The sequence below is a fragment of the Barbus barbus genome, assembly GCF_936440315.1.
Source record: "Barbus barbus genome assembly, chromosome: 16".
Classification (NCBI taxonomy): Eukaryota; Metazoa; Chordata; class Actinopteri; order Cypriniformes; family Cyprinidae; genus Barbus; species Barbus barbus.
Genome location: NC_136744.1, coordinates 1,292,923 through 1,320,224, shown reverse-complemented (window position 1 = coordinate 1,320,224; position 27,302 = coordinate 1,292,923). Strand labels below are relative to the sequence as shown.

Sequence of the window (27,302 nt, the reverse complement as noted above, 5' to 3'; positions counted from 1 at the left end):
CTAAATGGGGTAGGCTCCATAACAGCTGTTAAGTGGTCCATTTACCACAGATCCCAAAAAGGTCTTCACTGCTTAGGGCCATGACAGTTAATGATTCTTCACCATTGCCTTAGGTCACCATTAGGGCTCCATTGTCTTGGGAGTGTTGACTCCTATCGGCATCAATCTAATTAAGCTAAACCTCCTTCAAATACAGTCATTCATTTGAATTCTCCTGATATGCAGTTTTGAAACAGGGATTTTGTTTTACATATACATTTCAGGAAGTGCAGTTATACATGAAACATTATAAGACTGAATTGTTGTGGCAGTTCTTTTTTTGTGGACATTTTGGGTCATCTTTGCTCTGTCTGACCTTAGGGTTTTTTCTTCGCACATTGTCTGGGATATTTAGAATATTTATTGGATATTTATCTAGGGTATAGGATATAGTGATTCTTGCCTGCTTTTTTTGACAAATTCCACTAAATTACTGAACTTTTTTTTCTCTCTGTTCTGCTCAGCAGATAAATCACATGCACAACTTAATAAATAGTAGCTCTGATGTTAGTGGATGTGTCCAGCTGAATGCCTTTCACAGATTTTTAGAAAATGTCTTTTCACAGAATTTAGAAAAGCTCTCAGAATTGTGAGCGACAACATCTTCTGGCTTAATAGGAGCCCAGTATGATGCTATATTGTAATATATTCATTGGCAACTTTGTCTTAATTACCAATATGTAATTTTAGAAGACTTTTTGCCCCAAGGGGTCCTTTCATAGGATTTATACACAGACTGTCACGTTCCCTCTCGGGACACAAGGAGCGAGGAGACGTAGGAGTTCCAAATAGCCTTTTTTATTGAAACACACACAGAGACGAGGAGCTTGGGGAGATACGAACATCAATGACGATTAAGACCGGACACAGGGGCTAGGAAACACAGGGATTATAAACACTGGGAAATATTCAAGGAAGAACAGAAACAGGTGTGGGGCAATCACATGCAGGGCTGGGGACACATTAACTACTAATTAAAGGAACGAGGCTGGCCAGATAGGGACACGAGAGGAGGGGAAACACAAGACAAGGACTGACATTACGCCCCCCTCCGGAAGGCGTGTCCTCACGCCTAACACCATCCAATGGGGAGGGGGGGTGGGCGCTCTGGAGGCCTCCAGGGCGGTGCCCGTTCCAGGGGCCATGGCGGGTCTGGAGACTCGGGAGGCCATGGCGGATCAGGGGACTCGGGAGGCCAGGGCGGGTCAGGGGACTCGGGAGGCCAGGGCGGGTCAGGGGACTCGGGAGGCCAGGGCGGGTCAGGGGACTCGGGAGGCCAGGGCGGGTCAGGGGACTCGGGAGGCCACGGCCTATTTTTTTCGGGCCCAAGGGGTTCTGTGGCCTTGGCCCTTGGCCCGGCCACACAGGCTGTGACCCTCTTACCCCCCCCCAAAATTTTCTTGGGGAAGCTCCCCCCTGGGAGCCACAGAGGAGCGGGCTCTGTCGGGCGCTCTTGCAGCGCGGACTCTGTCGGGCGCTCTTGCAGCGCGGACTCTGTCGGGCGCTCTTGCAGCGCGGACTCTGTCGGGCGCTCTTGCAGCGCGGACTCTGTCGGGCGCTCTTGCAGCGCGGACTCTGTCGGGCGCTCTTGCAGCGCGGACTCTGTCGGGCGCTCTTGCAGCGCGGACTCTGTCGGGCGCTCTTGCAGCGCGGACTCTGTCGGGCGCTCTTGCAGCGCGGACTCTGTCGGGCGCTCTTGCAGCGCGGACTCTGTCGGGCGCTCTTGACGAGCTGGGCTGGACGGAACCAGCGGGAACTCAGGAGGGCTGGACGGAACCAGCGGGAACTCAGGAGGGCTGGACGGAACCAGCGGGAACTCAGGAGGGCTGGACGGAACCAGCGGGAACTCAGGAGGGCTGGACGGAACCAGCGGGAACTCAGGAGGGCTGGACGGAACCAGCGGGAACTCAGGAGGGCTGGACGGAACCAGCGGAGACGAAGGTGGGCTGGACGGGACCAGCGGGAACTCAGGACGGCTGGGCGGAACCAGCGGGACTTCAGGACGGCTGGGCGGAACCAGCGGGACTTCAGGACGGCTGGGCGGAACCAGCGGGACTTCAGGACGGCTGGGCGGAACCAGCGGGAACTCAGGAGGGCTGGATGGAGCCGGCACGGGAGGGCACGTGCGTGGAGCCGGCACTGGAGGGCACGTGCGTGGAGCCGGCACTGGAGGGCACGTGCGTGGAGCCGGCACTGGAGGGCACGTGCGTGGAGCCGGCACTGGAGGGCACGTGCGTGGAGCCGGCACTGGAGGGCGCTCTGGAAGCGCGGACACTTGGGGGCGCTCGGGAAGAGCTGAGCTGGACGGGACCAGCGGAGACGCAGGAGAGCTGGGCGGGACCCGCGGGGACGCAGGAGAGCTGGGCGGGACCAGCGGGGACGCAGGAGAGCTGGGCGGGACCAGCGGGGACGCAGGAGTCCACCTGCGAGGAGCAGGCACTGGAGGGCGCTCTGGAAGCGCGAGTTCGCGGGGGCGCTCTGGAAGCGCGAGCGGCGGCGGGCTCGGGAGAGCCGCGGACGACGGCGGGCTAGCTCCGACTCGGACCCGGAAGTCTCCCAGACACCGGTATATTCCTACCCTCCAGGTCAATCCTGTGGTGTCTGGGAGGTCCATGGGGTAGTTGTAACAGGCTCCGAGCCGGAACAGATGGAGGATGGCCGCGTCGTGCAGATCCGAACTCTGCGCGAGCCCGCAGAACTCCTCTGCGTACTCCACGAAGGGAAGCTCGCGGAGTATCAGGGCGCGGAGGCGGGCGGCGAACTCCATCGCCATGGAGGGAGCGGGAAAAAAGGAGCAAACAAAAAACTTTCAAAAACGGAAAACAAAACGGGGAAAAAGGAGCGCCGCTTACTTTGTAGGTCCGGTCTTCTGTCACGTTCCCTCTCGGGACACAAGGAGCGAGGAGACGTAGGAGTTCCAAATAGCCTTTTTTATTGAAACACACACAGAGACGAGGAGCTTGGGGAGATACGAACATCAATGACGATTAAGACCGGACACAGGGGCTAGGAAACACAGGGATTATAAACACTGGGAAATATTCAAGGAAGAACAGAAACAGGTGTGGGGCAATCACATGCAGGGCTGGGGACACATTAACTACTAATTAAAGGAACGAGGCTGGCCAGATAGGGACACGAGAGGAGGGGAAACACAAGACAAGGACTGACACAGACAGCTTTGTACCAGAATTTTATATTAGATGTATATTGCTCTAAAGAGTCCAGTTTGTCTTTGCTATTGTCAGATTTGTCCTCTATGTTGTGTTCAATGGTTATAATGGAGGAAGTGTAATGCAGTACATTGCTTTTAATAGTTATTAGAAGGTTTGGATGCGTTGAGTCTGAAGGATCATACATTTGAGATGTTCTTGACTGCCCTCTCTGTGAATTGTCCAGATATGCATTCATGCCATCCCTAGGAACTGGAGCTGATGTTTCAAACTCCTCAAGCATGTTTAATTTGGCCATGGAAGCAGCTAGTCCTATTTGCATGTTCAGCTTTGTCTTTTATATTGAGCTGTTGTAAGTTTAGCCTTGTCCAAGTCCAGGACATGTGTCTCATGTAAAGCTGCAGCTCATGTCTTTTATGCTAGCTCTCTCAGCCTCAGCTATAGCTTGTGCATGGGCAGATGAAGAAGTACTCTTATAGATGCTTTGTTGAAAGTGGCTGATACACTATCTTCAGGTCTCACATTTCATTGTTTGAATGAGCTGCACCTCTGTTCCCCCATTAGGCTTGTGCTACATCTGTTTGAACATGTTTTCCAGAGATTTTGAATTTGATTAGCTTTTATTATCAATCCATAAATCCAACTCCTTTTAAAAATCAACAAAGTGCTGAATTCTGGATCATCCAGCCGGTCAGTGTATTTCTCACCCCCAGAATGCAAAGACTGTACTGAGGCATGAAAATCATTCAAATTCACATAAATGCACATTCAAAGGCATATTCCACATCATATTTGTTTCATAATAAGCTCATTTACTTTCCTTGTGAAAATACACAGTTGTCACAGATCGACCAGGCTCTCATCCCAGCCAATCACAGCGAGCACGCTCACCCAAGTTCTGATTAGACACACCTGCACATCATCACCACCTCATCAAGACTCCCCATAAAACCACACACCTCACCACAGCCAAATGTCTGGTCTCGTTTATCCGAAGGCTGTGTCCAAATTCAGGGTCTGCATCCTTCGGAGTACTCATTTGAAGGATGTTACGTCACAGCAACGCGACGAAGGCTGTCCAAATTCGTAGGATCCTTCAAATGCGGCCCACAAATACGTCCTCCTTTTCCCCGAATTGGAAGGATGGGTGTGGTGGATCCTTTCCCGTCCTACCTATCCCATAATTCTTTTCGGCAGAGCGTAATGGCGGACGAAGCGAGCGGTAGCGGAGTGGGAGAGGAGTTTCTCTGACAAAACAAGCTAAAGTTTATGCTTCGGCTCAATGAATTTGTAGGAGAAATTAGTAGAATACTTAAAAACAAATAAAAATAGGCTATAATGGCTTACCTGGATGTGACTGTCTTGTAGTCTGATATAAAAAACTCTCCGACAACGAGCAAAGAAAGTAGGCCTATTTAATTTATTTAATTGCTTTATTTCTTCCAAAAGAATTAAAATGAGGTCCATTTTCCCGCTTCTTGCTTGGCGCTGTCACGGTTGCTAGGCGACAGGATATGAGCAACGGGTAAGGGAGGGAACTGAAAGAAGGGTAGGCTGTCCAAATTCACAAACACCGACTTCCGGGTTTTGCGGACGTCGGAGGATCCCTCCTCCTTCAACCGGGTAGGAAGGATGCTAAGGAGGATGCAGACCCTGAATTTGGACACAGCCGAAGTGGACTCCTGCAAGTATATGCTGATAGTGACCTGTTATTTACCTGCCTGTGAACTTACCTCTTGTCCTTCCTCCGAGTGTTGTCGTCCTCGTCCTGGATCCCTGTTTGTCAGTCCCGGAGCTTCAAGACGAAGTGTCGAGGTGTGTGGTTTCCGTTCATCCACGAGATGTTATCTCCTGCCTTCACTCATCTGTACAATAAACATTACCTTTTATTACATCCCGAGTGTTCCGTCTGCTTCTGTAACACCAGTCTTGCTCTGCGAGAACCTATCAGTTTTGGTTTTGAGAATAGCTCAGTCTTTTCATATTTCTGTAGTCATATTGCTCCATTTTTACAATTAGTTTGTATCCTTCATTAATATCAGCAAGCAGCCCAGTATTGCATCCACGAAAATAATAATTTTTAATTAAATATTGCAGGATTATGTACAGCGCACACCGGCTCATCCACATTACTGCTGCTGAAAGACTGTTTTGTGCCTCTGTTCCAATTTCCTCATTAAATACAGCATGTGCTGCCGCAAGCCATGATAACAAAACTTGTTTAAAAATTTCAATAACATCTACACACAATCTGTCTGTGCCTGTCTGTCGTGCTGCTGAGAGGTTTGCGATTGTAGCTCCGTGTAGCTTTGCTTCTCTGTTGAATCTCTATTTTACTTTCACTCTCTTTTGTTTAAAGTGATAATATATAACTTAATTCCCTTATTTACCATATTTATTTACCATATAATACCATATTTCTGGTATTATCGAAATAATTTGATCCTTCGCTTTTTAAAACCGCGAGTGCAGCGCGTTAGCATTCGTTAGCCGGTTATCTTGTAACTCGCGGTTCCATTCGCGTTTCTAGTCGCGCCTATTATTGTTTTCTTTTTTCTCGCTCCGTTTTTCACGAGTTCATCAAACAACAGTGGTAATCGAATCATTCTTCAATCACGGTGAGTAATGGCTCCTTCTCCTGCTATTGTTGTTTGCACTGTTTGCCACATGTACAGTTTATCTCTGTCGGCGACGAGGGATTCACATGTGATAAATGCAGGGAAATAGTTAGACTGACAGAAGATTTCAGAATTACAGACACACATCCAAACTTTAACTGAGGACAGTAAGAATGTGAGGGCTGTAGATACTGCTTTGGATGCGACTAGCTCAGGGAGTCCTGTACATTGTTCGGTTCCGGTAGAGCCCGTGCAGCAGGGCAACTGGGTGACTGTGAGGCGGCCTAGTCACGGGTCAAAACACCACTCTTCTGCTCGGATCAGAACATCAAACAGGTTCTCCCCACTCAGTGACGCACTCACTGAGAAACCTGATGAAAGTGCTCTAGTAATTGGCTATTCTATTCTACGGAATGTGAAAATAGAGACACCAGCCACCATAGTCCATTGTTTACCGGGAGCCAGAGCGCCTGACATCTTGGCAAATTTAAAAGTGCTGGCTAATGTTAAACGTAAATTCAGTAAGATTGTTAAGGCGTTAATGTTGTTCAACTTTGCCAGTGAACTTGCAAGTACGATGTCAGACACTGTAATATGCTCTGGTCCGCTCCCTGCTTACCGGGGTGACGAGATTCATAGCAGACTGCTGTCACTCAATGGCTAGATGTCTAAGTGGTTCCCGCAGAATAACATAGGCTTCATAGACAATTGGAAGAATTTTTGGGGCAGACCTGACCTGTTGAAAAGAGATGGTCTTCATCCCTCTTGGGATTTTCTCTCTAGAAATATGGCACATAGTCTTAGAGTTTGTACTTGACTAACTGGGGCCCAGGTCAGGAAGCAGACAGACTGGCTAAACCAACCACCTGCTAGCCGCCTCACGTCACAGAAGTCAGTTAATTCTCAGCACATAGAGACTCTTTCACCTAGATATCACACTATAGAGACTGTGTCTGTTCCTTGAACTAGAAAATACAGACAACATCCAAACCAAAGTAAGAGTAACAATTTAATTGATGTTCAACAAATAAAAAACAGATATAATACAGATAAACAAATGATAAAGCTTGGCTTATTGAATATTAGATCCCTTTCTACAAAAGCACTTTTTGTAAATGATATGATCATTTACCATAAACTAGATGTGCTTTGTTTGACAGAAACCTGGCTATAACCAGATGACTACATTATTTTAAACGAGTCTACCCCCCAAGATTACAGTTACAAACATGAACCGCGTTCAAAAGGTAAAGGGGAGGTGTTGCCACAATTTATAGCAATATTTTCAGTATTTCTCAGAAGTTAATTAGTGTAAGTATAATTTGTTCGAAGTAATGGTGCTTCATATAACGTTATCCAAAGAAACAAGTGTTAGTGATAAATCCCCTGTGATGTTTGTATTGGCTACTGTACACAGGCCACCAGGGCAGGGGCGTAGTTTACGCGGGGGACGTGTCCCCCCCACTTTTTATAAAAAGTAAAGTCGTCCCCCGCACTTTTTCATTGGACAGTTATGTTCTCGACATGTTGAGGTTTTAATGGAGCAATGTATATAAATGGAGAATGATTTAAAATTCAAAGAGACAAAATAATTTATACATGACGTTTACGTTTCCATGGCAATCAGTCACTCAGTTTGTCACGTCACTACTCGCCCAGGCTCGCGCCCGCGGTCCACCATTCATTAGAGGTCGAGATGAGTTCAAAGCGGCAAAAAACTCTTCACTCCTTTTTTACGAAGAAGTCAAGCAGCGTAAGTTAGCATGTGGTATCCGAATAGTGTTGCACGGTGTTCAATGAGTCTGCCTATTGCTCTTGTTGAATAATTAGCCAGTTTTGATGTTTATTATATGGAGAAAAAAAAAGCTGCCTGGACAAACATGCACTTATTTATTTTCAGTGTATTTTTCCGTAACTCTTTTATTTTAACACGTATGTTATCAGAACCCTTCAAATAAGAATAAAGATAATGTTGAACTGAGATTTTACAGCGTTTGTAGCATTGTGACATGATTAACTCAGCCAGTACTATACATGATGTATTTCAATCAAGTATGCAAGCACTGACTGATACAGGACCGATCTTCATTTAGGGGTGCTCTGTCATTATTGCACTAATTTGACGTTTTTATGTGTTGTCAAGAATGAACAAGAAACAGTCAGCCTAGGTTTGTTAGAGCAGAATCAGGACGACACACAAGAAATACAAACTTCACAGCTGAGAAGAACTGTGGCTTTTAACACCTATTAAACACCCATTGGCTATTTTTACATTGTATAAAATCTATTAATACACAAGCATTTGTAGGATTATATATGGACCAATCATAAAAAACACATAATTAGTCAAATATAGAAAAATAAAAAATAACATTAGTATGATGAACAACTTCTCAGCTATCATTTTTAACTACAGTAGGTAATTATTAGTTTGCATATTGGTTGTTTATTAGCACTTAAGCACATATTAATTCTGTATTCTTCATGATCATATTCTGCATCCCATAATCCTACCTAATACCTAAATTTAACAACTACAGTGACTACCTTACAAGCTATTAATAAGCAGTAAATGAAGAGTTTATTGATGCAAAAGTCATAGTTAATAGGGAATATGTGTTTATCATTCTAAAGTGTTAAAAAATAATTTAGGATACAAATTATTGGTTATTGTCCAGCAGTGTACTTAATTAGTTATTTTCTTCTGTATGTCACTATTCCCTGTATGTAGATGTTTCAAACACTACTTTATTTGCTATAGACAGAGGCAGAAGTGAATTCAGAGTTGAGAGTGAATGAGGCAGACAGTTTCAGTGAGGCTTCAGAGGTAAAGATTAATTACAGCATTGTCTATGATAAGATATTTCTTATACCTTTTAACATAGACTAATCAGACTAATGTATAATAGAACAGAACAGAATAAAGAAGCATGTGAATGTGCAAGTATCCATTACTGTGTGCCATGTACTGTACATACAACACACACAAAATACAATCTGAAATATGTAAACAATAGCACCCTTATAAGGACATCTTTGTAACTTATACTCAAAAAGGTGCATATTAGTACATATTAGTACATATTAATACCAATATGTACCGTAATGACTTTTGTACCGTTTGACTTACATTTCACTGCTGGTTATACTCTGTATAATGGTGTATGTGACGAATAAAAATCTTGAATCTAATGTACAACTATGAAACTTTTTGGGGTAAATAAGGTACAAAGATGTCCTTTTAAGGGTACTGTCCCAGTGACAAGCTGTTGTATTTCTTTCTTTCTTTTTCTTTTTTCTCTCTTTCTTTCCTTCTGTTTTATAATCATATATAATAATATAATCATTAAGCAAAAAGGTATGATTAAAAATAAAACCTGTCAATTAGACAAGGGTTAACTGAAAAAAAAAAACAGGTATAACACTAGACATTCTGTCCCCCCCACTTTTGAAATGATGGCTACGCCCCTGCACCAGGGCACCATACAGACTTTATTAAAGCATTTGCTGATTTTCTATCTGAGGTAGTGCTGGCTGCAGATAAAGTCCTAATTGCTGGTGATTTTAATATCCATGTTGCTAATGAAAGAGAATCGTTGGGATCAGCATGTATAGACATTCTAAACTCCATTGGTGTTAAACAACACGTTTCAGGACCTACTCATTGTCGAAATCATACTCTAGATTTAATACTGTCATATGGAATTGATGTCAGTGGCGTTGAAATATTGCAGCAGAGCGATGATATCTCAGATCATTATCTAGTTTCGTGTATATTCCATATAGCTAAAGTTGTAAAGCCAACTCCTTGTTACAAATATGGTAGAACCATCACTTCTACCACAAAAGACTACTTTATAAATAATCCTTCTGATTTATCTCAATTCCTCAGCATATCCAATAGCTCAGAACAACTTGATGATGTAACAGAAACTATCGACTCTCACTTTTCTAGCACTTTAGGTACGGTTGCTCCTTTACGCTTAAGGAAGATTAAGGAAAAGAGTCCAAACGTGGTATAATAAGCACACTCGGGCCCTAAAGAGAGTATCCTTGAAAATGGAGCGCAGCTGGAGAAAAACTAAATTAGAGGTATTCGGTATTGTTTGGTGGGAAAATACCCTATCCTACAGAAAAGCATTTAAAACTGCTAGATCTGCTTGCTTTACATCTCTTTTAGAAGAAAACAAACACAACCCCAAGTATTTATTTAATACAGTGGCTAAATTAACAAAAAATATAACATCAGCAGGTGCAGACATTTCCCAGCAGCACAGTAGTAATGACTTTATGAACTACTTTACTTCCAAGATTAAAACTATTAGAGATAAAATTGTAACCATACAGCTGTCAGCCACAGTATCGCATCAGATAGTGCACTGTAGATCCCCTGAGGAACAATTCCACTTATTCTCTTCTATTGGAAATGAAGAATTGTATAAACTTGTTAAATCATCTAAACCAACAACCTGTATTTTCCATCTAAGCTCCTAAAAGAGGTGCTTCCAGAAGTAACAGATCCTCTTCTGAATATTATTAACTCATCATTGTCATTAGGATATGTCCCAAAAACCTTCAAACTGGCTGTTATTAAGCCTCTCATTAAAAAAACACAACTTGACCCCAAAGAATTAATTAATTACAGACCAATCTCGAATCTTACTTTTCTGTCGAAGATATTAGAAAAGGTAATATCATCAAAACTATGTTCCTTCTTAGAGAAAAATTATATATATATGAGGATTTCCAGTCAGGTTTTAGACCATATCATAGTACTGAGACTGCTCTCATTAGAGTTACAAACAACCTGCTTTTATCATCTGATCGTGGTTGTATCTCTCTATTAGTGCTATTGGATCTTAGCGCCGCGTTTGACACTATCGACCACAACATTCTTTTAAATAGACTAGAAAATTATGTTGGCATTAGAGGAAGTGCACTGGCATGGTTTGAATCGTACTTATCTGACCACCATCAATTTGTGGCAGTAAATGAACAGGTATCATACCAATCACAAGTGTAGTATGGAGTACCTCAAGGCTCAGTACTTGGCCCCTTACCTTTCACGCCTTACATGTTACCCTTGGGAGATATCATTAGGAAACATGGTGTTAGCTTTCACTGTTATGCTGATGATACCCAGCTCTATATTTCTTCGCGACCTGATGAAACTTACCAATTTTCAAAGCTAACGGAATGTATAGTTGATATCAAAAACTGGATGACTAGCAATTTCTTACTGCTAAATTCTGAAAAAAACAGAGGTGTTAATTATTGGACCAAATTCTTTTGCATGTAATAGGATTACTGTCTAATACTTGATGGCTGCTCTGTAAATTCTTCGTCATCAGTTAGGAACCTAGGCGTACTTTTTTATAGCAATCGTTCCTTCGAAAAACATGTTTCTAGCATTTGTAAAACTGCATTTTTCCATCTCAAAAATATATCTAAATTACGACCTATGCTCTCAATGTCAAATGCAGAAACATTAATTCATGCATTCATGACCTCGAGGCTAGATTATTGTAATGCTTTATTGGGTGGTTGCTCTGCACGTTTAATAAACAAACTCCAGCTGGTTCAAAATGCAGCAGCTAGAGTTCTTACTAGAACCAGGAAGTATGACCACATTAGCCCGGTTCTGTCAACACTGCACTGGCTCCCTATTAAAAATCGTTTATATTTTAAGATCTTGCTAATTACCTATAAACCCCTGAATGGTTTGGCACCTCAGTATTTGAGTGAGCTCTTATCGCATTATAGTCCTTCAGGTCCGCTGCGATCTCAAAATTCTGGCCATTTGATAATACCTAGAATATCAAAATCAACTGCAGGCGGGAGATCGTTTTCCTATTTATCGCCCAAACTCTGGAACAATCTACCTAACACTGTTCAGGAGGCAGACACACTCTGTCAGTTTAAATATAGATTAAAGACCCATCTCTTTAACCTGGCGTACACATAATACACTGTAAGGCTGGTGCCAATATGTCTGATTTACCCCTCGACGAAACAAAAGGCTCTCCTGAAAATTAACACTTGAACTATCTCCTGCAGATGTAAAAGGAACTTCAGAGATGCAGCACACAGTGCAGCTCACACTTCACACACACTATTTCCCCTTCACCCCCCTCCTCCTCCTCACATAAAATACACTGAAACCTATGCAATGTTAGGTATGCACAAGAAGTAACTATACATGTTTGATATCATTTAAAGTGTCCCTGTGCGCCTGGTAAAATGGTCTCATTCTCCCAACCATAATGAAAAGCTAAAAGAAGTTATAAAATATGAGAAAAGTCATGTGTCTCTTAAAAAGGTGTTTCCCTCCCCAGATCCCCCATTCAGATACCTCCTGCATGTAAAACAAGAACCCATTCAAGTACAAATTCTGATCTCACAGCGTGAATCCCTCAACAGGGAACCAAATTGTAATTATAATGACAAACGCCACCTTTTGGTAAGAATATTGAATTAGCTGGGTATATAAGGAAAAGGTGCAAAAACGTTCGCGGAGTCTGTAAGCTGACTTCCCACACAAATGCTGTGTGTAGTTTTTGTTGACAGGTAATAATTTCTACAAATTCCTCTATTTCTGAATTGTTGTTATGACATGTTCAACTGATGATTTTATCCTTATGAATTGGATTTTGAATTATTGCTTCATTACCTGATCAATAAATTGTAAACGTTTGATTGTATTCTGACCGACTCTGAGATTTGTTTTCCCAAGTAGATTGTCGGATTCGTATATTTCCACAAGTTTGCGTCAGGGATTAGTGACGACTAATACCCAATACCTAAATTCACGTGTGCTTGGATGAGGAGACGAGTAAGTTTCTGTCTAGAATCAGCAGATGCTGTTTGATCAGCCTAGATCTGAATGCGTCGATGACCTCTGTTCTAATTTAATGTTACTTTAGATAAGTTTACGTGGGAAAAGCCACGAGCTTGGCCAGACAAAGCCATTTTGAAGAAAGGTAAAGTTGATCGACTAATGTTCTTAAATGGTGGTCAAAAAGGAAGACTCTACTAAAGTAAACGATTGAATTAAGTTCCTGAGGGGCAGCCAAGGAGGCTAAGTATTACATATCTTTGATTCTGCACGTGGGAATACGGCAAATCTCAGATATTTAGCCAAATACCTCTGTTTTGGGTCATTGGAACTGACAAAATTGTGCCGGAGACCTAGTGAGGAACTCGAAGCGATATAGTTTCCTGATCTAAGCGGGTAAAGTATAATCAGAGCTTAACAGAACAATCAAACATTCGTTCACTTTAATGATGCACAGATATCATTAAAACCTTTCATTTATGGAGTCAGATGAAACGACGAGTTATTATATGTGAAAGAAATATATTGCATTTAATCTTGTTGTGTTGCTAAAAGGAAAGACAAGCAATACGCAGAGAGACCTTCCTCGTTTTATTGGAAACCTCCATTGGACCAATAAACGAGCCTTACAACACTATCACATTTCTATATTCAAATCCATTAAAGGATTGTTAGGCTGCATTAATTAGGTCAACCGGAACCGGGAACACTTCCCAAAACACCTGATGTACTTGTTACATTGTTAGAAGAATGGCATCTACACTAATATTAGTCTGTTTCTTTCTTATTCCGAGGTCACCGTAGCCACCCAGATCCAGACTGATCCAGATCAGATGGTGGATCAGCACCTAGAGATGACCTCTACAGCCAGGACACCTAGATGAGCCCCAGAGACTGATCCCCAGAGAAGACCCTGTCTCCAAGACGGCCATCGGGATAAGACCACAGGAACCAAACGAGTCCTTTGCACAATCTGATTCTGCTTTAGCCTAGATTTAAACTGCTGATTTTGTCTGGCCAGAGGAGAATGACACTATTTCGACAAACTATTTCCCCTTCTAAATACTGTAAAGCTGATATAAAGCCACCCAGCTCTATATCAAGCCGATGTAAAGCTGCTTTGACACAATTTGCATTGTTAAAAGCGCTATACAAATAATAGTGACTTGACAATTTAAATGAGTCCATGAATAATACAAATCGATAAATACCATATTTTAATATTATTATTTTAATTTAAAATTATTTCAAGGTCCATTCAAAATTAATTTAAACATTAAACTGGCCATAACAACAACAACAATAATAAAAGAATACATGGCATAACCTGCAAAAATACAGATTACTGGGCATAAATGCAGACCAGATATACATTTGCATAGCTGAAATTTGGTAAGAAAATCCTACTCTTTTTTTTTTTTCTTTTTTTTTTTTTTCCCCAGTTAAAATATCTAAAAATCTTTAAAACAAGATTAATTCTGTATTTTTGCTTTTTTATTAAAAATAAATGTGTCAATGCTGTAATTCTAAATAAACTTGTAAAGACACATTCCCTGAATATAGATAATATTGTGAATCAATAAAATTATATAATTAGGTTAAGTCTTCAAAGCAGAATAAAAAAAGACTAAATTGGGTAACACTTTATTTTAGGGTCTCTTAACTAGTTGCTTATTAGCATGCATATTATTAGAATATTAGCCATTTATTAGTAGTAATTAAGCACATATCAATGCCTTATTACATGACCTTATTCTACATCCCTAATCCTACCCAATACCTAAATTTAAGAACTACCTTACTAACTATTAATAAGCAGCAAATTAGAAATTTATTGAGGGAAAAGTCGTAGTTAATAGTGAATATGTGTTCCCTATTCTAAAGTGTTACCTTAAATTGTTCTAATACGCTTTATTTCAGGCTATTCAGACAATATTGTCACGTGTTATGCGTGATGGGTGAGTTTTGCTTACCTGCAGGCACTGCTACATTTTCCTACAGTGATATTGTCCTCGTCATCCCCCCACACATCTACAGCAGAGAATATTAGTGCTATCAGCACAGCACAGCAGCACACCAGCGCAAAGATCACAATGCATTTGTGCTGAGACTGCAAAAAACAAGAGGAAGAAGCAAAAGCACTCATTCAGAGCTAGAATTTGAATATGAACAGCTGCTTTGCCTTTGGAGATAGACATTTAAACCCTGCCTGTGTGGTAACGAGTTACGTAATCAGATTACTTTTTTCAAGTAACTAGTAAAGTATCACATTACTTTTTCATTTACAATAAAATATCTGAGTCATTTCTTCAAATAAGTAATGCAAGTTACTTTCTTTGTCCATGTATTGACTGACAGCTCTCGTGTTGCCATGTTGAGAGAAATCAGGAGTAAGTGCAGAGCGTTGTGTGAACATGATTTTAGTACTGTAGTTCTAGACTAATCTGAACATGCATTTACTCATCTCAACTGTACACAAACAGATTCAGTATGAATGAAAGGTTATTCTTGTATTTCATTCAAAATGAATGAAAACAGCGCAATGCAAACCTGCAATTTTTATTTATCTTTGCTGCCAACCTTCAATGATCCTTTTTTTTTATTGTTGAAGAGTGTTGAACTTCTGCAATCCAGAATGGCTGAGGCTTATTCATTTCACTTTTGGTGTGAAAAGGCCTTTACTGTCATGAATCTGGACTATGAACTTATGTTGCTATGAACTATGTTGCACGCCACCTCGTACTACAATTCCCATCATCCATTGCACTGACGATACACCGATACACACGATTGCACTAATCACACAGCTGATTGCACTGATCACACACCCTATATAAACCATGGACTTCCTCTTCCTCTCTGCCGAGTATTGTATAGCATATATCCTAGCGATAGCTATTCTACAGAGCCCACTCAGTTGTTATAGTCTTGCCTTGCTAGTTTTGTCGTGTTTGATACCTGCTCGTGTTTCCTGGATTTACCCTTTGCCTTGCAATTTGGACTTTGTTTGCACCTCGTTTGGATTATTGCTCGTGTACCTGGATTATCTCTCTGCCTTGCCCTGTTGGATATTGTTCACCGATTGTCGACCCACGCTTGCCCTAGGATTACTCTTTGTCTTGCCTGTGTTGTTCCCGTTTGCCATTTCAGGAACCTTGCCTGTTTTGTGACCTTGCCTTTTAATAAACCTTGCAAATGGATCCGCACGCCTCTCGTCTCATCGGCTCTGTAACAGATGGAGTTAAGGGTGCAAAGGCTGGTTTTTGAGCTGTGACAGACAGGGTTGAAAGTGCCGTGTAAGTTTCATTGAGAGTGGTCGGATAGACAAACCGTTCAGCATTGGGTAGTTTGGCAAAGGCTGATTGGGTTGACAGTTCACAATTAGATGCAGGAGTAGATTTAAAACAGACAGACAGTTCAACATCAGACTCAAAAGATACCTTGCAATGCGTGTTTTGTGATTGGCCATAATACCTGCAGACTGCAGTCAATGGAAATGCTTCTCTATTGGTGCGCGTGCTTCTCACAGCACAGATCGTGAAAGCAGACTGTGGTTTTTGTCATTTATTATAACAAACGAAGTGTAGACACAATGCAAGCTTCATTCATTAAAATGGACTGTTTCAAGTTCAAGTTCAAGTTGAGCTTTATTGTCATTCCGCTACATGTGGGGACATGCAGTGGAACGAAATGTCGTGTCTCGCAGGACCACGGTGCTACATAAATACAGACATACAACAATGAAGTAAGAAAAAAACACTATAAACCTATACACTACTAACAGATTTAACTATAAGTATACTATATATAAGTATTTACCCTATACAAACTAAAAGAATAAAGGATAAAAAATACAACTATACGAATGCTTCACATAAATATTATCCTATACAAACTAAAAAATAGAAGACGAAAAATACAAACTGTACATGTGCAAAGAGAGACATTTGAGTCAGCAGCTGGTTGGGGAACAGTGCAGGATGATTTGTAGTGCAAGAGCATGTAAACATAACATACATATATTGCTGAGTTTTTTGTGAGATTGTGCACACGCAGCAGTGTGTGTAAGTGTCCATAGTGCACCTAGTGTAGAGTGTGAGTGTCCATAGTGCACATAGTGTAAAGTGTAAGTGTCCATAGTGCACATAGTGTAAAGTGTGAGTGTCCATAGTGTAAAGTGTCCATAGTGCACATAGAGGAGAGTGTCCATAGTGTAAAGAAAAATAAGAATAAAATAAATAAAAAAATATATAAAAGTTCCATACAGTTTTTCTTTGGTGTGGTAAGGTTTGGGGTGGGGGGTGGTCCATGTTCAGGAGGTAGGGGTTTGCATGAGGTTTCAGAGGGGGGCGGGGTGGTTTGAGTTCAGGGCTCTCACAGCCTGGGGGAAAAAGCTGTTGAGCAGTCTGGCGGAGCGGGCTCTGATGCTCCGGTACCGTCTTCCTGATGGTAGGAGCTGGAAGAGACTGTGGGAGGGATGGGTGGAGTCCTTCACGATGCTGTTGGTTTTGCTGGAGCATCGTGTAAGGAAGATGTCCAGGATGGAGGGGAGAGGGGCACCGATGATCTTTGCAGCTGTGTTCACTGTCCGCTGGAGGGTCTTGCGGTCAGCAGCACTGCAGTTCCCGTACCAGACAGTGATGCAGCTGGTCAGCACACTCTCAATGGTGCCTCTGTAGAATGTGGTGAGGATAGGTGGAGGGAGACTTGCTCTTTTCAGCCGGCGGAGAAAGTGTAGGCGCTGTTGTGCCTTTTTGGAGAGTGACATGGTGTTGGTGGTCCAGGTGAGATCCTCTGTGATGTGCACCCCCAGGAATTTAGTGCTGCTGACTCTCTCCACAGTCGAGCTGTCGATGGTCAGTGGGGGGTGGTCAATGGAGTTTCTCCTGAAGTCCATCACAACCTCCTTTGTCTTCTCCACATTGAGGGACAGGTTGTTTGTGCCACACCATTCAGCCAGCTGTGCCACTTCCTCTCTGTAGTGCGTTTCATCGTTGTTGCTGATGAGACCTACCACTGTTGTGTCATCAGCAAACTTGATGATGTGGTTGGAGCTGAACTTGGCAGTGCAGTCGTGGGTCAGCAGTGTGAAGAGCAGCGGGCTGAGCACACAGCCTTGTGGGGCACCTGTGCTCAGTGTTGTAGTGCTCGAGGTGTTGTTGCCGACACGGACTGACTGAGGTCTTCCAGTTAGAAAGTCCAGGATCCAGTTACAGAGGGAATTGTTAAGGCCCAGCAGGTTTAGCTTATTTATGAGCTGTTGTGGGATTATTGTGTTGAATGCCGAGCTGAAGTCAATGAACAGCATTCTAACATAGGAGTCTTTATTTTCTAGGTGGGTAAGAGCCAGGTGGAGGGTGGAGGAAATTGCATCGTCCGTAGAGCGGTTTGGACGGTATGCAAACTGGAGCGGGTCAAGTGTGTTGGGGAGGCTGGTTTTGATGTTATGCATGACTAGCTTCTCAAAGCACTTCATCATGATTGGAGTCAGTGCTATGGGACGGTAGTCATTGAGACAGGACACAGGTGATTTCTTTGGTACCGGTATGATTGTTGTGGATTTGAAACACGTGGGGACGACTGCCTGACTCAGCGAGGTGTTGAAGATATCTGTTAGGACATCTGTCAGCTGTGCAGCACAGTCTCTCAGAACACGGCCAGGTATGTTGTCAGGACCCGCAGCCTTGCGTGGGTTAATCCTAGATAGGGTCTTCCTTACGTCGGCTGGGGACAGACAGAGCGCCCGGTCGTTGGGAGGTGTGGGCAGTTTTTGTGCAGGTGTGTCATTCTGCATTTCAAACCGTGAATAAAAGTGGTTGAGTGCATCGGGGAGGGATGTGTCCTCATCACAGGCCTGTGGCGGGGGCTTGTAGTCAGTGATGGTCTGAATGGCTTGCCACAGGCTCCGTGTGTCTCTGCTGTCTGTGAAGTGGTTGTTGATTTTTTGGGCATATGACCGTTTTGCTTTTTTGATGCCACAGGACAGATTGGCTCTTGCTGTTTTGAGGGCTGCTTTATCTCCTGATCTGAATGCTTCATCTCTGGTCTTTAGCAGCCCACGAACCTCTGCTGTCATCCATGGCTTCTGGTTTGCACGTGTGGTGATGGTTTTGGTGACTGTCACATCATCAGTGCACTTTTTGATGTAAGCAGTCACAGTTTCAGTGTACTCATTCAGGTCTGTGTGGTTGTTGTAGGTGGCTGCCTCTTTAAACATATTCCAGTCTGTGTCCTGGAAGCAGTCCTGCAGTGCTGAGGTGGCATTGTCTGGCCATACTGTGATCTGCTTTTCAACCGGTTTGGTGAGTTTGAGAAGTGATCTATATGCTGGGATTAGCATAACAGTGATGTGGTCTGAGTACCCGAGGTGGGGGCGGGGTTCAGCCTTGTAAGAGTCCTTAACTGTTGTGTAAACAAAGTCCAGTGTGTTGTTTCCCCTTGTTGCAAAGTTCACATGTTGGTAGAACTTTGGCAAAACTGTCTTTAAGTTTGCGTGGTTGAAGTCACCGGCTATGATGAAAAAGCCGTCGGGGTTATTTGTTTGTTGTTCACTGATGGCGCTATACAGTTCACGAAGCGCGTCCTTAGCGTTTGCACACGGGGGGATGTAAACCGCAACGATAACAATGGCCGTGAACTCCCGCGGCAGATAGAACGGTCGACACTTCACAACCATAAACTCCACCAGCGATGAACAGTGTTTTGATAATACCGCAGCATTGTTACACCAGTCTTTGTTGATATAAACACATAAGCCACCTCCGCGTGTCTTACCAGACAGTGATGAATCTCTGTCCGCTCGGAAGTTGGAAAGCCCGTGCAGTTGAATGGCGGAGTCCGGGATGTTGTCGTTTAGCCATGTTTCGGTGAAAACAAACACGCAACAGTCCCTTGCCTCATGCTGTGTAGATCGACTGAGTTGAATTAAGTCCAGTTTGTTTTCCAGAGAGCGGACGTTTGAGAGCATGAGTGTTGGAAGAGCTGGTCTTGAGGGGTTAGCTCTTAGCCTAGCTCGTATACCTCCGCGCTTACCGCGTTTCCGTCCTCTCTCACACCGCTTGCGACGCTGCCTTGTGCGGGTAGCGTCAGTAGGCGAGGCCGCGGTCTCGAGGTCCGGCTCCAGCAGTAAACAGAGGCCTCGTAGCTTCTCAGTAGCCGCCGGCGAGAGTTGGTGTACGTAAGCGTTGCTGATATCCAAAAGACTTTGGCGATCATAGATGAATTCTGGGGTGATTTCCTTAAGAGTTAGCGGTAAACTGACACTATTTGGAGACGAACAGACGACATTAAACGACATAAAAGCACCGTCTTTGGGACCCGGAGCAGCCGCAGCGATCGATCGCGCCGCCATCGCTCTAGTTTGTGAGATCGCGATGAACTAAGACGAGGGACAGCTTTTAATGATTATAGGGCAAATGTGAAATTGAACGTACAACAGTTTTATACATTTTTGATTTTATACAGAAATTAATATTAAGTGACATTTTAGGAACACTGTTGTCTGATTGTGCTCTATTTTGTCAAAGAAAATAGTTCCAACAAAGTCAAAGTGTTTCGTTTATGAATTAATCTGCGTTTTTTTAACAAATCTAGTGAGTCAATGATTCAATGACCCATTCATAAAGAAAATCATTTGCGTCGTTCCTAAATGAATCAGCTGTTTGAACGAATCGACTGATTGAATGATTCAGTGACAAAGGCAGTGACTTGCTGCCACCTACTGGTGGTTTTAGTTTCATTTTTAAAGTATAAATTGAGTAATTTAAATTGTTTAATATGTCTATATTCAAAAGTTTATATTTAAAACATTAATTTCATAATATTATTATTATGAAATGTATGAATGCCATCTCTGAGTCTTGTCAAAAAGTCTGTAAATATTCCTTAATGCCACATTTGTGCCATGCAAAGATTAATTGTTGATGCTGATTTCATTTGACTAGTAACTTATTCTTCCTGATTGTATCTTATTATTTTAATCGAATTTATTGTTTAATTAATTTTTTTTTATAAAAGTTTATAAATCTAAATTTTTTTGGCACAAAAGATAACATACATTTAATAAAGTTAGAGGCATTACAAAGGTAAAAAAATGATCAGAAGGTGTTCCTAATTTATTTTTTTAAGTAGGAGCACAAGTGCTCCTGAAAAGAAATGTAAGCGTAGAGACCTTTAGAATGTAATGTAACCTTTTAAAAACTAATTGCAAATGTTTATGCAAAGTGTAAACTATTAAACATCAAATCATGCAATAGCCTACTGTACCACTAAATAAGAAGTGTTTTGAGGACTTAGCTAAACAGGCCAATTAAAGACAATTGCTAATCATCCTGATTTTTTATTAAATCATTCTTTCATTTCACTCATCAATCACTAATTTTCACTAATCCATTTTTTTTTATTAAACACAAGGGGGTATCTTTAATTAGTCTCTTTAATTTGCAGCGTATCTTTAATTTGGCCAGAATTGCAGGTGCCTGCTAACATCCAAGAAGGTTTAGAGAAAATATTAAATAATTTTAATGTTATTCTAGATTATTTACGAAAGGTCATCTAAAATGATCATTATTACCCTCCGTTCCAAGCTAGAGTCCCCCCAGTGAATTTTGTCCTTTATTGCATATTGTTTTTATCTTTCTTATTGTCTTGTACTGTATTGTATATTCTTGTGTATCTTAATATTTATTGTCTTTGTAATTTATTGTCTGTTCCCCTTCTACCCAATCATTCTTGCGTGAATATAACTAAATACGTATTTCACTACTTAAGAAACCCACCCTTAACCCATTACTTTTAGAGAACCAGGGGCGTACATTTCTGTCCCAACAGTTGTGGGGGACAATAAACATAAAATTTCTCAAGAGCACTTTACTAGTCAAACATTAAACTATCAAACATTACTATCCGTCAAGTAGGTAACGTTATTATTGCTAACATAGCGGACTCATAGAAAAATATTTTGGCATCATTTGTATTAAAGAGACAACAATAACTTCATCCGATGTTTAAGTGAATAAAATAGCCTTGACAGCCTTACTGGAGTTCCACAACTATTGACTTTGTTCTCTCTCACCGGACTTGTGTGTGTGTGTGTAGGTGATGTAAAAGAGGAAAGCAGGCATTTGGACCAAAGCACTGTGAAGCAAGGGAGGGGGAGACTCAATTTTTCTAAACTTAAAATGCATTTTTGCCCCCTTTGCATTTGTGTTGTTTTACTACTTACACAATTATTTAAAGTATAAAACATTGTTATTTACAATACACAGCGTGTTTTTTAAATCATATTTTTAGGGGGAACAACCCTCAGATCGAGGGGGTCCAAACCCCCCGGAATTTCCGGCTATGCAGAGAACCACAGACCAGTTTCCCTTCTTCCTTTCATTGCAAAAACACTCGAACAAGCTGTGTTCAACCAAGTCTCTGCCTTTCTCACACAGAACAACCTCCTCGACAGCAACCAGTCTGGTTTCAGAAGTGGACATTCAACCGAGACTGCCTTGCTCTCAGTTGTTGAAGCCCTAAGACTGGCTAGAGCGGATTCCAAATCTTCAATACTTATCTTGCTGGATCTCTCTGCTGCTTTTGACACGGTTAACCACCAGATCCTCCTGTCAACTCTACTGGCAAAGGGCATCGCAGGAACCGCACTCCAGTGGTTTGAGTCTTATCTCTCTGATAGGTCCTTCAAGGTATCTTTTAGGGGTGAGGTGTCCAAGTCACAACATCTAACTTCTGGGGTGCCTCAGGGCTCAGTTCTTGGACCACTTCTCTTCTCTGTCTACATGGCATCACTAGGTTCTGTCATTCAGAAACATGGCTTTTCATATCACTGCTATGCTGATGACACTCAACTCAACCTCTCATTCCATTCTGATGATCTGATGATAGCTGCTCGCATCTCAGCTTGTCTAACAGACATTTCTTGCTGGATGAAGGACCATCACCTTAAACTCAACTTTGCCAAGACAGAACTGTTTGTGGTTCCATCAAACCCATCACTTCATCACAATTTCTCCATCCAGCGAGTGCATCAACCATAACTCCTTCCAGGACAGCCAGAAACCTTGGAGTTGTGATTGATGATAAGCTATAATAATAATAATAATAATAATTTGTTACATTTATATAGCGCTTTTTTGGGTACTCAAAGCGCTTTACATGAAAGGGTCTCCTCAACCACCACCAATATGCAGCATCCACCTGGATGATGCGACGACAGCCAACTTGCGCTAGAACGCCCACCACACACCAGCTTATTGGTGGAGAGGAGACAGAGTAATGAAGCCAATCAGTGTATGGGAATGATTAGGAGGCCTTGATGGTCAGAGGCCAATGGGGAAATTTGGCCAGGATGCCGGGGTTACACCCCTACTCTTTTCGAAGGACATCTTGGGATTTTTAATGACCACAGAGAGTCAGGACCTCGGTTTAACATCTCATCCGAAGTACGGAAGCTGACTTTCTCAGACCACATTGCTAAAACTACCCGGTCCTGCGGATTTGCTTCATACAACATCAGGAAGATCAAGCCCTTTCTTTCGGAACATGCTTCACAACTCCTTGTTCAAGCTCTTGTTCTGTCCAGGCTGGACTATTGCAGTGTTCTCTTGGCAGGTCTTCCAGACAGTTCTATCAAACCTCTGCAGCTGATCTAGAACACGGCAGCAAGATTAGTCTTTAACAAGCTGAAAAGAGCTTATGTCACACCTCTGTTCATCAATTTGCACTGCCTATCAATAGTCGATCACATAAAAGGCATTGCTGTTTGCCTTTACCTAAATTCAATACTTCAGACTTACTGTATGTGCCCTCCAGAAGCTTGTGCTCTGCACATTATATTATAGTGCCATCCAAAAGAGGCAAAAAATCATTTTCACAGACTTTCACCTTAACTATTCCCAGCTGGTGGAATGACCTGCCCAACTCAATCGAGCAGCTGAGTCTTTAGCCCCCTGGGATGAACCAAGTTGGTGGTCTATGTAAATAACCGTAAATGGGTAGTGAATGTCTGAAGAAATGCTAATTTTTCCAGTAATACTATTAATTTAAATACTTTCTGTTTTGCAATGATTTACAGATTGACGTAACAACTAACATTCAGACCTAATGAGAAGAAAATATTTCCTTTTAATGGTGGATTCCAGAAGCTGAATTATTGTGGACTTGAACAGCCAGTCTCTTTATTTACAGTCATTCCGCCAACTCATGTGTAGCTATAAATAATAGAAAGCTATTAAGCCACCAGAACTGTATGATTATTAGTGATCAACAATGCAGCATATGGTGCTGAGATCTAACACTATTAAAAGTACAGAGAGCCCAGATTCAATAGCTACTAATAAATAATTTACCCCTTTAACAGAGCAGCCTCTGCGCTTTGAATGGCTCTAAATAAGAAGTGTAAAAGATCTTCACAAGCTTTAGGGGTAAAGTGAAGTTGCTGGGTGAAGCACCTTGCTAATGGTACTGAACAGAACTTTTGGGCAATGTGCATTTCTATTAATTCACTCTGAGAAATATTTTGTTCCTGCAGCTTTGACTGCATGCTGACAATTACTGAAATAATCTGTTAAATATTTATAGGAGATTTGCAGCTTGTCTCTCTTCCTTGTATTAGTTTTTCTACAGATTTGCCAAAGAGCAGTATTACTGTAGCATGACTGAGGCTGAGATTCAGGATGTTTAAGTCTGAGTAGGGTAAAATCATTCATAATGTTCAAGCATGCATAATTAAATTACAACCCTTATCTCCTCTGTGCCTCAATAATAGTAGATAGTGGGCAAGCTACATTAGCCTCTGCAAAATAAATAAATAAAATAAAATAATAGATGTAGAAAATTGTGACATTTTTGTTAATCTTTCATTGATTGATTGTATTCAAAAATGACCTACTGTTTTGTGATATTTTAATTAGACTCATTTACTTTATGTCTCTGTGTGTGGATCATAGCAGACTCAGAGAAAACAGAGGGATCAATATACATTTTTTTTTTGCAGCAGGCCAGGGAAAATCAGTCTTTTGATCTGGGTAACACAGTCCAGGGTCAAACATCAAGAAAACTGTCCAATCAGTAAACTAAATCCAAAAACATACATCCAAGAGGGTAAACGATGAGACAAGTCAGCTAATCCAAAAGCAAGGCAAGACACATCAATGTAGATTTGCAATCAGATTTGCAGACCAGGCAAACAATACTTCACAAAGTACAAATGGATGTTACAGTGTGCGTCTATGTGTGTGTGTGTGTGTAAGGGTTAGGCCTACATTATGAGGGTTAGGCTTGTGTCCTCATAATATACGTAGTTTGTACTCAGGTTTCAGGACTTTGAACCTCGAGGACATACAGTAACATTAAAAAAAAAGGTTTTCTGTGAGGCCTATGTTTAAAGTTAGGGAACAGAAAATGTGAAATATCATTAGTTGAGTTTAAATACCATTATGACTTTGGAAGTTCCTCATAAATCCATGTAACACAATGCTTTGATGATAAAACGCAAAATGATTTTCTCTTTATTTCTGACATATCTGGTCTGTATGTTAAGCATGTTCATACTAAATAATATATACAACCAGAGCAACATATGCTTCATTGAGGGACAAGCTTGGTAGAAGAAGACTGTCTGCCTCAAAGCAGGTTATTGACTGAAGTCTGGAAGCTTGTGATCAATAAGCCAATTAAAGCTGCATTAGGCCAGACATGGGGACCAGTGCTTGAGCTGAACTTTGTTGCAAGGCCACAAACTCAAGAGCACACATCACAAAATCACCACTGTGGAACACAATGTGCAGAATGTCACGGCTGTCATGAGAGGAAACTGTGTAGCACAGATTTGACTGTTTTTTCTCTGCCATGGTCTTCTCAAGATTCAAGATTTCAAGATTCAAGAGTTTTATTTGTCACATACACAATTATACAGAGTATAACCAGCAGTGAAATGTAGGTCAGGTCCGCTCCAAGGACAGTGCAATTATAAAGAATACAAATATTAAGAAGAAGTACAAACATAAAATAAAATAAAAGATAAGATAAAATAAGATAAGATAAGATAAAAAAAATATAAATATAAATGTGCAGGTCAGTATGTTGTTGACAAATAGTAATGAGAGGAATGTGCAAAAAATAATGTGCAAAAAGTTGTACAGGGTATTTGAATAGCAGCAATATGAGGTAGAGAAAAATTATGAAGCTTATTGATATATGATATTTACATGGAGAAAAATTATGAATAACTTATTGATATGGTGATATTACATGGAGTCAAGTGATATTATGACACAGAGTTAGAGTTTAGGAGCCTGATGGCCTGGGGGAAGAAGCTCCTCCTAAGTCTCTCAGTTTTTGCCATCAGGCTACGAAAGCGCTTACCAGATGGAAGCAAAGTGAATAGACGGTTACCAGGGTGATTAGAGTCCTTGAAGATTTTAACAGCTCTATTTTTGCAGCGTTTGAGGTAGATGTCCTGCAGAGAGGGGAGAACAGACCCTGAGATGCGCTCAGCTAAGCGCACAACTCTCTGTAGTGCTTTGCAGTCCTGATTGGAGCTGTTTCCATACCACACTGAGATGCACTGAGTCAATACACTTTCTATGGTCCCTGAATAGAAAGTTTTCAGGATTGCTGGTGAGACCCTGAATTTCCTCAGCTGTCGCAGATGGTACAGTCTTTGCCTGGCTTTCTTAACCTGTGTTTGGATGTGTGTAGTCCATGTTTACACCGAGGTACTTGAAGCTACTCACCCTCTCCACAGGGGTCCCACTGATCCTGAGAGGAGAGTAGGGCTGCTGCTGTCTCTTCCTAAAGTCCATGATCAGCTCTTTAGTTTTCCTCACATTCAGAGAGAGACAGTTGTCCTGGCACCATGATGTGAGTCTCTCTACCTCATCCAAGTATGCGGTCTCATCGTTGTTGGAGATGAGGCCCAGAACCACAGTGTCATCAGCGAATTTGACAATGGATGTGGAGCTGTGAGAGGACACGCAGTCATGAGTGTAGAGAGAGTAGAGCAGGGGACTCAGGACACAGCCCTGTGGGGCTCCTATGTTCAGAGTGATGGAGTTTGAGGTGAACTGGCCAACTTTCACCACTTGAGGTCTGCCGGTGAGGAAGTCTTGAATCCAGTCACAGAGTGAGGAGTTTAGGCCGAGGTCTGTGAGTTTAGATGCCAGCTTGATGGGGACTATAGTGTTGAAAGCTGAGCTATAGTCAATGAATAGCAGCCTTACATTCTCCTCTATTGGCTCCACCATAGAGGTCTCCTGCTCCTCTCTGCCCCTCGCCTCAAACACTTCTTCCATTCCTCTTTGCAAATGTAATACTTAACATAATTGGAAAATGTATAATGCCACCAGTTCCAGTTCTCTGGGGGTGTTTGAGGATGCTAAATACATCTGAGAACCCTCAGATTAAATTATTTATAGCATACATGCAAACCACATTTCACTGCCAATAGATACACAGACATACACAAATTCACTAAATGAATGCATAAATACAATTTTTCCAATCATAATCTTAATTTCATTATGCTTCCATTCCTCCTATATCCATGTAATGGCAAATGGCATTTGATTTGTTGTGGCCTACATTTGCAAGCATGAGGTACATAGGTCTGCCTATCTAATTAATTGCTCTCCA

At 41.9% G+C, this 27,302-nt stretch overlaps 1 protein-coding gene across 1 annotated transcript in view; it reads right to left on the bottom strand.

Annotated features, from left to right (window-relative positions):
* LOC306882148 (inactive phospholipase D5-like) overlaps positions 1-26,962 on the bottom strand; it is a gene marked incomplete at both ends in the record, with an annotated part of 57,187 nt that extends 30,225 nt beyond the window's left edge. Inside the window, 2 exons of the mRNA XM_079436630.1 lie at positions 14,639-14,775; positions 26,891-26,962. Of these exons, the coding sequence (XP_079292756.1) occupies positions 14,639-14,775; positions 26,891-26,962 (209 nt within the window). The remainder of the gene's footprint in view (positions 1-14,638; positions 14,776-26,890) is intronic.
* Between the last annotated feature and the right edge of the window lie 340 nt (positions 26,963-27,302).